This window comes from Manis javanica, chromosome 13 (assembly GCF_040802235.1).
Source record: "Manis javanica isolate MJ-LG chromosome 13, MJ_LKY, whole genome shotgun sequence".
Classification (NCBI taxonomy): domain Eukaryota; kingdom Metazoa; phylum Chordata; class Mammalia; order Pholidota; family Manidae; genus Manis; species Manis javanica.
In genome coordinates this window covers 99,187,990-99,201,504 of record NC_133168.1, presented here as the reverse complement: position 1 = coordinate 99,201,504, position 13,515 = coordinate 99,187,990, and the positions used below count along the sequence as shown (strand labels likewise).

Sequence of the window (13,515 nt, the reverse complement as noted above, 5' to 3'; positions counted from 1 at the left end):
CAGCAATTCCACTCCTGGGCATCTACCCGAGAGAACTGAAAGCAGGTGTTCAAATGAAAATCTGTACAACAAGCATGTTCACAGCAGCGCCATCAACAGCCAGAAGGTACAAGCCACCCAGGTGACCACGGATGGATGGGCACACACGTCCACCCACACACAGGGCATCCCTCACCAGGAAGAGAGGGACCCTGAAAACACACAGTGCTCAGTGAGGCGCCATATACAGATGGCCAGGTGGTGTGTGACCCCATTTCTGTGAAATGTCCAGAACAAGCGAATGCACACAGTGCGGGCTCTTGGATGCCAGGGTCTGGGGGGAAGGAGGGCCAGGCCTGGGTCCCCCAGTAGGGGGTGTCTTGGGAGGCACATCCTCTGACCCCCACCCCCAAGCCCACACACACACACAAGCTTGAAATTCAAATTCCATTTTATTTAAAAAGTCTGGATCAAGCAATGGCAAAGGGGCCGCCTCCATGAGGGTCCCTCAGCAGGACCACGGTGGGGTGGTCGGTACTACTCCCCCCGTCCTGGGCTGCAGGAATCTGACAGGTGTTGGCCCCCACCCGAGTGCCCGAGTGTGCAGGTGGGGGGAGGTCCCCCCGCGGTATGCCTGTGAGGGTGGGGTGCTTGTGGTGGCCACCATGTGGGAGGCCAGGGGTGGGTTTTCTCTGCCTGTGTCGTCCCCACACCCTGTGGTGTGACCTTGTGAGGCTAGCACACCTTGTGGGACGCCAGGGCTGTGGGGTTCTCTGTGCGTCATGCATGGTGGGTGACTTTTCTGGTTCAGGGTGCTGGAAGGTGAAAGCTGGGAGGATGCTGTAGAAATTTAATTTTAGGGGGGCTGGAGCCCCCAAGGTGCAAGATCGGGTCTGGCCCCAAAAGGTGGACCCCGGACCCTCTGTGAGGTGGGGTGGGGAAGGGGCCGCCACTAGAACTTAGTCTTCTCTGGATTCTGGGGCAGCCGCCACCCTCATAGGTGTTCACTGTGACGGGAGAGACAGAAGGGGACTCGTGATGGGGGAACCCCATCATCTCAGATCCCACACCCTCTCGGGGGACCCAAGAGACCAGCCGCCCTCAGTTCCTCCAAGCAGATGTCAGGGTGGGGGTCTGGACTTGATCCCACCCAACGTGGGCAGCCAGAAGCCACCTAGGAAAACCCACCGACAAGCTCTGAGGAAGTTCCTGCCCCCCAGACAGATGCCACCGGCCAAGGGAGGCTGGAAGAGCTCACCAGCCCGCCCAGCGCCCCCCAGTGGTCCGGCCAGTAGCCGACAGCTTCACACAAGCGCCACCTGGTACATCGGCCTCCTACCCACACAGCCCAGGCCCCGGGAGTCCCCCTCGAGGGCGAGACCCCAAGTCCGCGGGCCCGCCAAGGCAAGTCTATCTAGCCCGGGGCAGCCCCCTGGCTGGGCGGGCCCCGGGGACACACACCTAGCGACCTGGGCCAGGATCTCCTTGATGCGGACGATGAGCTTCTCGTGCTGCGCGGGGTCGCGCTCGATGGCGCCGTGCAGCCGGGCCATGTAAAAGTCCAGGGTGCTGAGCGTGGGGGTCTCGCCCGTGCCTGGGGAGAACGGGGCCTGTTAGCCGAGCCCGGCGGCCGGACGCCACGCCGCCCCCGCGGCGGCAGGTCTGTGGGGCGGGGCCCTGGGCGCACGTCAGGAGGTTCCGGTGGGGGCGTGGGGGCGTCTGTACTGGGGAGTCAGGATCAGCTGTGGGCCGGGGTCAGAATACGGAAGGAGGCGCGGCCGGGGAGGCGGGAGCAGGGCCACGGGGGCGGGGCTGGCGGGAGCCGAGGGTGGGATCAACGGGGCCTGACGGGGGCGACTGGGCGGGGCCGGGGATCGGGGCGGGGCCGCGCGCTCGCACCTGGCACTGGCAGCGAGGCGAAGCTGGCGGTGAGCGCCTGGCGCACGGCCTGGAGCTGCTGCTGCAGCGCCAGCGTCCGCCGCTCCTCCAGCGCCAGCTCCTGCTCCAGGCGCTCGCGCGCGCTGCTCATGCTCTGCGTGTGTCTCTGCAGCACCGCGTTCTGCTCCTCGAAGGCCACGTTCATCTTCCGCAGGCGCCGCAGCTCCGCCTCCCGCGCTGCGGCGGGGGAGCCTGGTCAGGCCTGGCGCTTCCTCCCGGACCCCGAGCCGGGCTCTGCCCGAGCTGCGTCCCCCGCGCGGCCGTCCCCGCTCTGCTCCAGCCGCACACCTCAGCTCCCCGGGGCACTGGGGGCGCTACAGGCAGGGGCGCCTCGGCTTCTGGAGGTGAATTCGCCAGTGCTGCCGCCTGCCCGGGCGCCCTGCTGGCCCACCCGCCCCCAGCACCTGCTTCCCCAGGAGCTCCTGCTCAGGTCTCACCTTTGTTTTGGTCCAAGAACTCTTCAGTGAAGATGGGGACGTCAAAGGTGGAAAAGCCGTCATAGTCCCCACCCTGAACCACAGGACAAGGTAACCATGTTTTTTTTGAGGGGGTGGAGGGGCGGTCAAACCCCCTCAGCGACGTCCCCCAAGCTTGGGAGGGTTTCCTCAGGCCCCCTGGGTCGGAGTCCGTTCAACAGCAGCCCCCCAGCCCCGTGTGGCCGCCCCACCGGTCTGCACACCCGGCCGAGGGGCACTCACTGCCCCCTATGAGTTGGTCCTGGCTCATCCCGGGGTCTATAGACCCCCAGACCCTTCTCGCCCTGGGCTCTCCCAGGACGAGCGGCACTTACCTTGTGTCCATTCAAGAGAGTATTCATCAGCCCGGAGCCCGAGTCCTCTGGTGGAGGGAGGGGGTCAGGGTCAGCCTTGCAAGTCTCCGCTGACCCCAGGCTTTGGCTGCGCTTGGCACGTGCTGTTCCCGGGTCTGGACCACCCTCCTTCCCCCCTACCCTAGCCAACCCTACTCATCCTGCGGCAGGCGCGCCTGGGACCCCCCTGGCCACCCGAGCCCCTGTGCCTCCCATCTCAGCCCTGCCCACTCACATCTGGTTATGCGTCTCAGGACCCCACGGGGAGGTGAGTCCCATGCGGGGGTGGGTCAGCCTGCCAGGTCACCTGTCCCTGGGCAGGCCCTCAACTGCCTGGGGGCCAGCCCTTCCCACCTTTCTTGATCTTCTTTTCCTGGATTTTCTCTGTGCACATCTTGTAGGCTTCCGACTGCTGGTACGCCCGCAGCTCCTTCATGTACTGCTGCTTCTCCCGCTCAGCCTCGTCCAGGTACCGCTGGTGGGGGCAGCAGGAGAGGGGTTGGCCCAGCCCAGGGCCCGGGGTGGCCTCCAAGGCCAAGGGCCCATCTCCATCACCCAGCTCGCGGTGCTGAGCCTTCCCATAGCTCCCTCCTGCCCTCCAGACGGGCCCGCTTCTCAGCCTGCTGCTCTGGGCGCCACCCCCCCAAGCCTTTATAAACCCCTCCCTGAAGTCTGAATACCTGTAGCTCCCCCTCCAGGCGGGACTGCCCTCGGCACCCATTTTGCCTACTTGGGGCAAACCGGGGGTGGTTCCTGTTACGCTGCCCTGGGTTTTTGCAATTTTAAATTACCAGGATTTGAAAATAGGAAGGTTTCATCCAGCCCCCCGCCCTTGCTTCTTTACATCTACCCACGTTATTAAGTTTTGTGTCTATTTTTGTCTATTGCTACCCACCCTCCCTTCAATAAGCTGGGGAGGACTCATGGGTGGCGGAAGATAGGTCCCTTGGGGGATGTGGCGGCGGGTGTCCGAGTGGGTTCGGGGGAGGTCAGTGAGCCCAGGCCGTCGCCCTACCTGCTTCTCCGCAGGCTGGAGCTTGCTCCACTCGGCGCCTAGCATCTTGGTGATCTCGGGAAAGGGCAGGTCCGGGTGGCGCGTGCGGATCTGCTCGCGCCGCTCGTTCAAAAAGCGCACGTAGCCCGTGACCGGTGCCTTGGGACCGTTGGGCAGGATCTTCTTCCGCTTCTTGCCCTTGGGCCATCCGCGCTTCTTCACTGGCTGCAGAACCAGGTCGCGCCGTTGGGAGGGGCCTGGGTGGGGCTAGAGGACTGGGCGGGGCCTACCGAGGAGATAGGACCTGGAAGGCCTGGAAGTATGGCCTGGGTAGGAGTCAGGCCTGGGGTCGCGGGAACCCTGGTCAGCGGTGTGGAGATCAGAGGGACTGGAACAAGTGTTCTGCCCAGGGATGCGGATGGCTGGCGCCGTGGGCGTAGCCTCTGGACGTGGGCGTGGCTTCTGAACAGGAGGAAGGGCCCGTAGGACGAAAGGAGCCCCTTAGAGTGGCATTGAATTTGTAAGGGGCGTGGCATGCGGCACAGGGCGGGGCCCAACTTCCGGAGGGAAATCTGGGCTGTGGGCGGAGCCACAAGAAATTCAAATCTTGTCCGGGGCGGAGCTTCAAGGCCGCGGCAGAAACCCAAGGCCTTCCCCAACAGTGCGGCGACTCACCTCCTCCTCGTGGGACCCTTTCTCGCCGGCCCGCGGGCCCTCGCCGCGCTCTTGCTTGACAGCCACCACGAAACCCCCATGCTGTCCCGGAGCCTTGCCGCCCGCTGGCCTGGAGCGACACCAGGGTCACCCCTACTGGGCAGTGGGGGTCCTGAGTTCTGGAAGCAGGGGTCTCGGGGAGTCAGGGTCTGGAGGTCGGGGCAGAAGCGCTAGGAGGGCCAGTAAGGGACCCCTGGGAGGGACTTGGAGGCACGGGACGTCAGGGTCACTCTCACCTCCAACCCTGCTGGCAGAGATGGTAGCGAGGGGCCCAAGCACTGGGAAGAGGGGTGAGGGGAACCCCTGGGAGGGACTGGGGGTGGGGAGAGATCCGCGGTGGTCTGGGGGATGGGGCAGTGAAGACCCTGGGGGCAGGGGTCGAGGAGCTCCGACGGGCCGGGCGGGGGCTGGGCTGCAGTCCTGAGTGGGCTGGGTGGAGGGAAAGTTGCACTCACGCGGCGGCCGCGCCGGGCTGCTTGGGGCCGTGGGACATGGCCGCTCCCGGCAGCACCTGGAACGCAGACGTGTGGCCCAATGAGGGGCGCCCGAGCTGCTGGCGGCGGGGTCGTTCGGGGAGCCCTGGAATGCTGGCCCAGGGCGCTTGGGGGGGCCCGATCCGGTGGCGGAGACGCCTTGAGGGCGGGCGCCCCAGAATCCTTTGTTGGGGGATCGCCCAGCAGGAGGCTCGGGCCCACCGTCCCGGGCCTGGGAGGGGCCCCGCCCCGCCGCCGGGACCCCCGCGCTCTGGTCCCCCGTCAGGGCCTAGAGTTCCGCGGCTGTTTTTACCTCTAAAGAAACTTTCCCGGACCTCTCGGCTGCCGCTCCAACCAACCGCCCCGAGCCCGCCCCTGCCCCGAGCCCCTCCTCCGGCATGTTAATGACGGCTCCCGCGAACGCTCGGATTGGGTGCGGTCTTCCTATGGGGCGTGACCATGTAGATGAAGGCTGGCGCGCCGGCCGGCGATTGGCTCGGGAGACCGCTGATCCTCGAGGGAGGTGGGAAGGGAAGGCTGCGGGCGGGCGCGTCAAGTTCGGCTGCGCCAGGCCGCTCTTGGGGCCAATCCGGGCATTGGGAAGCCTCTGCTGGGCGGAGTCCCGTAAAGGACCAGTAGGCGCGGCGCGGACTCCTCCTCCCTGGCTGAGGGCAAGACTCCACGCCCCTGCCGGATTCGGGGACTTGCCGCCCCGCCCCAGTTGCCATGGGGACGGCGGCCGGTTGCGAGAAAAGAGGTTAAGGTCCTTCCGGGAAGACACCTGCCCCAGGGCGAGGTGGGACTGTTCTCAGCCCGCAGCAAACCTGGGGGGAGATGTTACCGTTTACCGACTGCACTTAGGGTCCCCGGTGCCCCGCTCTGCCTGGCCCCGCTGCGAGCTTCCCCGGCGCCTCGGCTTTCCTCCTGTGCAATGGGGCGCAGGCATCCCAGCCCAGCACAGGGGGCTGGGATCAGAAGCTGGGCTGGAGGCATTTGGGAAAAGACTATGGGACAGGAAGGCTGCAAGGACCCCGTGAAGGTAGAGGGGCAGGAGGCTCTGTTCTGCGATCTTGGGGACCATCTGGCAGCAGCCTGGTCTTCTCATGTCTGGGTTGGGGCTGTTTCTGCTCCCAGGAAACCAACTGTGGCCGCCGGATAATTCCGATGGTCCAGCGGACCCTAAACGGGCCGCGCACATCCCCTCCTGGTCTCGTCTCTCCAACTTTCCCCTCATTTGCTCCACAGCCGCCTCACCCACGTTCCTCAAAGGCTTCGGTTTAATTCATTCCCACCTCCAGGTCTGTGGGATGGCTGGTCCCACCCCCTGACCTTTGCCCCAGATGAGCTGCCTTTACCTCCTTAACGTCTTTGCTCAAATGTCCCCTTTCCTAGGGGGCTTTCCTAGGCTTGTACCCATCCCGTACCCTCCGTCTTATTTTTTCTCATCATGTCTGTTTCCTCCATAGACCTGCTTTCCCGTCCACAGATGTGTTCCCAAGCTGCTAGAACAATACCCGCAGGAGCTACTCAGTACATACTCATGGACTAAATGAACGAATGCGTCCTGTCCATTTCTCAGAGGTGGTGCGGTACGATCCACAATCACCATAAAGTAGAAGCAGTCCAAATGCCCATCATCTGACTAATAAACAAAATATGATCCATTCATTCAGCAGAATATTAGCCATAAAAAGGAATAAATTGCTGATTCGTGCTACAACAGCATTAAATCTTGAAAACAAGATGCTGTGTGGAGGAAGTTAGTCCCAAAAGACCGTACATATAGTGTGTGATCCCGTGTATATGAATTGCTCAGAACAGGCAAATCCAGAGGGGAAAGGAGATTAGTGGTGGCCAGGGACTGGGAACTGAGTGGGGAAGGGGACTGGAGAAGGGTTTCCTCTTGGGTAACCAAAATGTTCTAAAATTAGACTCGGTGACGGTTGCATAACTCTGTAAATATACTGCAAACCAAGGGATTGTACACTTTGAATGGTATATATGACATGTGAATTAAATCTCAATAAACCTGTTTTCCAAAGAGGCCAGCTCAGCACTGACGAAGTCGAACAGGCCCTGGAATCTTGACAGACCCAGTTTCCAGCCCCAGCTGTGTTGCTTCATCCGCCGGGTGGCCTCCCACACCTCCCTTGCCTGTCTCTACTCCGTTAAAACAATCTGGGTTAGAGTCCAAGCTGGAACGCAGGGGAAGACCCGCCCACCGGGAAGACCCGCCCACCCCATCCCGCCTCTTTGTCTTGATTGACAAGGCGGTTGCCCTCTAGAAGTTGCCCTCCTGCTTGCGGAGTCCCACACGAGGAATTTAGGGCTCTTCCTGCACACCCAAAATAAGTGAAAGGTTTTGAGGTTGATTTTGAAAGCAGTGAGAAGCTCGTTGGCATCCAGAAAAGTAGCTTGTTGCATGGATATTTTCTAGAAAAAATAAAGCTGTCTTCAGTCCAAACTCCACTGGACTCGGTCCAGTTCATGTAACCCATATGCACCCATGACCCCAGCGAGCAACATACAAGAAGTATGTGCACTATTTGACTTTACATCCTTCACACATTTACCTAAAAGCAGATCTTTTTTGCCCCCAAATTATAAATTGCTTTTTCTTAGCAACAGAAAATTCTCTCCATTCCTAGTGCTCAGTAACCACAGCCGCTTGAAGTCACATTCATTTTGTGTTCATTTCTTTGCATTCGCCTTCATGCTTCACTTGGAAATTTTTATAGCAGGAGCCTGGGACAGTAGTATCCAGATCTGTAGTCCTAGAAATACGAGATCCATTAAGGATGGCGTGAACTTGTTTGTTTTGAAACTAATCTAACTATGCAAATAATGGGCAGGTCCATTTCATTTGCACAAAATTAAGGTCATGAGGTTAAGGCCACCACATACCCCACCATATTCCCCACGAACTTGTTGCATTTCTTACTAAGAGGCTCCCCACAGCCACCCTGGGACCTAAGGCAGTTGCCTCCAAACCCTCCCTCCCCGCCGCTCCCTTCCTGGCGCCCCCACCCTCAGCCCTGGTCATCGTGGTCCCAGGTCTGAAATTATGCAAACAACACCCTCCTCCCACCCCTGCAGCTGGACGGGGCCATCAGGGGATCTGATCTCTCCAAGGGGGAGGGGGCACGCCGGTCTGGCGTCGGGCTCTGTCCAGATCTCTCCTGACCCTCCCCCTCCCATAGGACTTTTGATCTAACCCTCCCACCCTCTCTCAGAACCCTACCACGGCTCCCCAGTGACCTGGTCCCTGCAGCCCCAGCACCAACCATCGAGGAGGGCTCAGAGGGTATGGCTCTGTCCCCGCCCCAGACTGGGGACCTCAGAATCTCTGGGCTCCCGCGTTGCTCAGCATGAGGCCAGATCCACCGAGTGAAGGAAGCCAGGAAAGAAGAAATGAATGACTCAGCCTGGGGGCAGCTCCTGGCTGGGCTCAAGACCACAGAGATGTGCTGGTGCTCCCATGGGGCTGCCCCTTATGGGTAGGTCCCCTGGGTTCCTGACCTCACAGAAGGCTGAGAAGGAGCTAGGGCTGAGCGATCTTTCCCATTGAGGTGGGCCCTCCCCTGCCAGTAATAAAGAGTTCAAGGATAGGGGAAGGGCGAGAGAACTTCTGAGCCTCAGTTATCCCATCTGAAAAATGGGCACAGACCTCTTGTGATGTGGAGAAGGAAGGGAGGCAAGAGATGTGATAACAGGCTTAGGCAGTGTTTTTATTTTGCAGGGAGCGCCCACACTCTGCTAGGAGGAAAGAACCAAGATTCTTATCTCCCCTGACGCCTTTATCTCCTGCTAAGCAGTCCGTCTGCTTCTTATTCCCTCTTTCCTGCTACATTGTCTACTGAGACCCCATCCACACCCATTTTCAGGCTCCTTTATGAGAGTGTGTGTGCCAGGGGTCTACATCCGTGTCGGGGTCTGGGCGGGCCACCCCTCCGGCCTCCTGAGCTTTCCCGTTTGTAAGGGGGCTCCTGTTTGGTCCAGTGTCTGTCTGAATCTCTGATTCTCTGCCTGTGCCCACCATTCATTCACTCCACAGATATTTCTTGATCTCCTTCTCAGGTGTGTTTGTGCCAGGCATCGCTGCTACCACACAGTGACTGGCACTGACACATGCCGGCCTTCGTGGGGACCACAGTCCAGCGGGGGGAGACAGACAGCCACAGCTGGGGTGGGGTGGGGGCCAGATAATGTTGTCATGGGGGCAGCTCTGGGGGACAGGGGGACCCAGAGGGGAAACGGGTCCTGACAAGGCTTTCTGGCTGGCAATATCAAGAGCTGACATTTACACACCACTTTTAATGAGCATTATACCCAGTGAGCCCACTCCACCCACGCACTCGGGGCAAGTTAAGGGACACCTTGGAGGGGTGGGCTGGATGTGGACCCCACAATTCTGGCTCCAGAGGGCAGGTTTTAATCTAGCATTGGGGGAGACCTGGAGGCTGGGGGAGCTGCACCCAACATTTGGAGGAACTTGAAACAGGTTGGTGGTGACCCAGTGTAAGTCCGGGGAGAGGAAATCCCAGGGCAAAACATTTCTAAAAACCGAAACCAGCCAAAGGGAAAAATAAAAGTTTAAAACCCATTTATTGCTTACAAACTGCAGTGCGGTCCTTCTCTCTTCCCTGCTCCTGAAGAAGCCCCCAAGCAAGCCAGCCTCTCCCTTTAAACTCTCAGGTTCAGGCATGCCCTCTGCTGCCCAGGTAATTATGGAGATGAGCTTCTCTCGACCCCTGAGGATATGCCAATGCACTAAAGCCAGGAGAGATTCTGGAAATGTTACAATTTTACCCACAGGCCACCGCTCCAGAAATCTGGCCTCACCATCTACTCGTTCCCCTTCTTCCTCAATGGCCCCTGAGCGAGAAAACTGGAGCATTGTGACCAGACTAATGACATAATAGCAATAAAATTATGACAATCCTCAAGCCGGAGGATTCAGCAAGGTCCCATGCACATTAAGTCCATAGCCCATCCATTCCGTAGGCAGGCGGTAGGGCTCAGAGCAACCATCATGTGCAGCTGCAGCCAGGGGGCGCGCTCAGGCCACCAGGACTGTAGGAGAAAATAACCTTAGGGGCGATAAGATACATGGTTTAATGGCACCAGCGTAGGCACATCTTGTCCATCAGGTAGGATACTTGCTAGAGGGTGGTCCTGTGATAAAACAGCGGCAGGAATGGGATCTCATCCTTGTCTAGTACACCAGAATGTCACCCCCCTCCCTGTGGGAGTTACAGATGGGTCAGTATATAGGGCTATGGGAGGTACATGCACTGGCCATTAAGATAAAACAAAACTTGCTCGCAAGATGCTCTTACCTTCTGGACATTTTGGGTATACTACCGGGACCTTTAGGGGCCATTCAGCTATTATTCTGGGAACACACAAGAGGCAAGCTTCCAGGCCGTTCCCCCAAGGTGCCAGAAGGGCCAGCTATCGCTGGTCCATGTGTCGAAATGTCCAGGGCCAGGTCCGTTCAACAGTGAATCCAGGGCTTAATGCAGTAGGGGCTGGCAGTGGGATGTTGCACACATGATATACGGTAACTGTTTTAGTTTGACCAGAGGCCCACAGGTCTTGCCACAACTCTTGTCCCCAAAAGGGGCCAGTGACCAACCATCCAGTTGGCATGGTACCATGTCGGTAGTTACAGGGTCAAGCCCCGATAGATGGCCAGCTGTCAATGCAGACAACTATGGGGTAAGGGCTCCTGGGAGATCATGAGCCATCCTGCCTGCAGCTCAGCCCACTGACTGCTCTTTCCCTCTCTATCCTCCAGCCATATTGTCTCAGTCTTAGGATGGAAAGCCACAGCCCTCCACTTCGGGGGCTGCCCACGACTGGAGCCGTCTGTGTGCCAAGCATCTTCAGGTACAGGGGCTTTTCCCTCCTGATAAGGAGTCTCGGCTACCAAGAGCTGAAAAACAGGCTCTTCCTGCTTTCCACTGGTGTAGGTCACTGGCCCCAATAAGCGTTGGGAGTTCTCCACCTAATGGGCTAGTAGAGAGGGCGCTGCGCTACTGTAAATATGCGCCCATTTGGCCTGTGTAGGTGTCTGCGACATGCCACTCTGTAGTCTTTGGGTCCAGTCTCACACCCACCCCGCGATGGGATAGGTAGTTATTACCTTGGTCGGAGCTGTTCCAGCAACGGGCTCCATAGCCAGGAAGGCGTGGCACACAGCAGCCAGTTGCTTCTTTGTCAAGGTGTACCGGACCTCTGCTCCTTTCCATAGTTGTGACCAGAATGCAATAGGTTGGCGGGTCCGTTCAAGCCACTGCCAAAGGCCCCATCCATAACCATCTTCGGTTACATGAACATCTAGGTCACAGGGCCTTGATGAGTCCATTACAGTCAAGGCAGCTGCACATGTCTCATCCCAGTCCCAACTGATGCCCTTTCATACCAACCAGTATAAGGGCTTCATAATTTGTGCCAAGTGTGGGATAAACACTCTCCAGTAGCCCAAAAGACCCAAAACTCTTGTAATACTGCCACAGTGGTAGGGGTGGGGAAGGCCTGGACCTTGTCTATAACTGCTTCAGGAACAACTTTAGTTTTACCGGACCAGACAACCCCCAAGAGTTTCACAGACAAACCGGGTCCCTGAACTTTGGTGCTGTTCACAGCCCATCCTTTTTCCTGTAGATGTTGCAACAGTCTAGGAACTGCCCCTTCTAAATCTGAAAGAGAGTCAGACGTGAGCACAATATCATCAATGTAGTGATACAGCTGCACTGTTTGCAGTTTCCTCCGTGTGGCCAAATCCTGGGCTATGAGTCCCTGACAGATGGTGGGACTGTGGCGGTGTCCCTGTGGAAGGACAGTGAATGTCCACTGCCGGCCTTCCCACGTGAAGGCAAACTGTTCCTGGCTTTCCTGTGCTATGTCAGTAGAGAAGAAAGCATTAGCAAGGCCTACTACATAATGATACATTCTCAGCTCACGGCTGAGGGTGTCCAGAATGTCTGCTATAGAGGGGACAGCAGCATGCAAAGGGGGTGTGACTTTATTAAATTCCCTGTAGTCCATGGTCGTACACCAGGGGCCGTCTGGCTTTCTCACTGGCCACACTGGGGAACTAAAAGGACTATGAGTGGCCTTTATGATGCCCACCCTCTCCAACTCCTGTAGAGTTTCTCCAGTTTCCTTGTGCCCCCCCCCAGGCAATTTATACTGCTTAATATTTGTCACCCGCCGAGGTACAGGCAGAGCTGCAGGTGGGTGCTTAGCATGTCCCCTCAGAACTGCCTTTACCACACGTATCCTCAATCTGAACTCACCTACCGTGGTGGTCTGTAACCACAGGGCCTGCAGGATGTCTACCCCCAAAATATATTCAGGGATGGGAGAAATGTACCCGGTATCCTCCTTTGGGGGTAAATGCCCCATCCCAATAAGATTTGGAAACACTCAGGGTTGCCATGGATCAGAGGACACTCAGCTCCTGTGCCCACCAGCGCCAGGACACGTTGTACCTTCACAGGGGACCGATGAATTGCTAATTCTACACGTGGCCTCCGGTCCCCACCATGTCCCCCAAGATGAGGACTTTGACCCCCCGCTCAGTTCAACTGCGATGCCCAATTGTCCTCCTGTGGGGGTGAGGGCCCAGGTGAATCTTGAGTACTGTACCCCAGGAAGTTTTACAGGGACACAGGCCGGGCATGAGGCCTTGACTCTGGTTTCCGTGTCCTGGACCTCAGCGGCTGGAACTGCTGCTCTGGCTTTAATTGTTGCCACAGTTCTAACAAGATTCTATGGGGCTGCCCATCGAGTTTTCTTTCACTACCCCAGCCTGTATCACATCAACCCACATCTGGGTCCTTGAGACCTTCACGAGGCCTTTTTCACTTCTCCTTTCAGTCGTGGCCCGTACTTCCCTCGGTGCCCTTATTGTTTCAACCCCCCCAGATCTGCTAAAGTACGAGTAGCCTCCCTTATGGATTGCCCCAGGTGGTGGTGGGGTGTTCCCTAGGGACCCACAGAGAGCCGGGGGAGCTGTGTGCAGGACCAGGTTTCTCGTTCTCACAGTGAACATCTCCTCATCGGGGCCCTGGAGGTCCGTATTATGGATGATATTTTTCATACCCGATTCCCGCAGTACCTGTTGGCGCTCTGCATACGTTTTCCAACTACTGGGAAAATATGGTAAATCACCCTGATTAGGCCAAACTATCCTGATGGCAGCTGTCAGCCATTCCAGGAGTGTCTGATTCTCTGAAGCGTGACAGGCATTTTGCAACCGCTGCCGGAGGGAAGGGTGAGTCGTCAGGGAAGCCGTTCTGCTCATCTCAGTACCCGACACAACCATGTTTTCCACCCCCATACCCCAGAGACGGAAAAGCCATGTAGGCAGAGATTCCGGTGGCCTTTGCCTATGCGGGACGCTCATGTCCACCAGCTCGTCCTGGGCATAGGGGCGGAGCATGGAATGCTCCCCAACCTGGGGAGGGGGCTGCTCCTCCCCCTGAGGAGCCCACGGTTGTTTTGTTTCTATTTTCTTAATTACAACCGGGCGGGCCTTTAAAACAGGAAAGGCTGGTACCTCCGGCGGTGGCCTGGGTAGCAGATCCGCCAGTGGCCCC

General features: G+C 58.3%; 1 protein-coding gene and 1 long non-coding RNA gene across 2 annotated transcripts; one reads left to right on the top strand and one right to left on the bottom strand.

The window, feature by feature from the left end:
• Positions 1-412: 412 nt before the first annotated feature.
• On the bottom strand, positions 413-5,305 carry HMG20B (high mobility group 20B). The gene is made up of 10 exons (XM_037018197.2): positions 5,220-5,305; positions 4,889-4,944; positions 4,395-4,503; positions 3,741-3,944; positions 3,080-3,200; positions 2,708-2,754; positions 2,355-2,427; positions 1,879-2,094; positions 1,441-1,573; positions 413-986 (listed from the first exon to the last, which is right to left on the bottom strand). Exons 2-10 carry the CDS (start codon positions 4,924-4,926, stop codon positions 974-976), a joined length of 954 nt encoding a protein of 317 aa, XP_036874092.1. The 5' UTR covers positions 4,927-4,944; positions 5,220-5,305; the 3' UTR covers positions 413-973.
• Positions 2,331-7,321, top strand: LOC140845730 (uncharacterized). Its single transcript, XR_012124571.1, has 3 exons — positions 2,331-2,444; positions 2,872-2,993; positions 6,373-7,321. It is a non-coding gene; the product is annotated as an uncharacterized lncRNA (long non-coding RNA).
• The last annotated feature ends 6,194 nt before the right edge of the window (positions 7,322-13,515 follow it).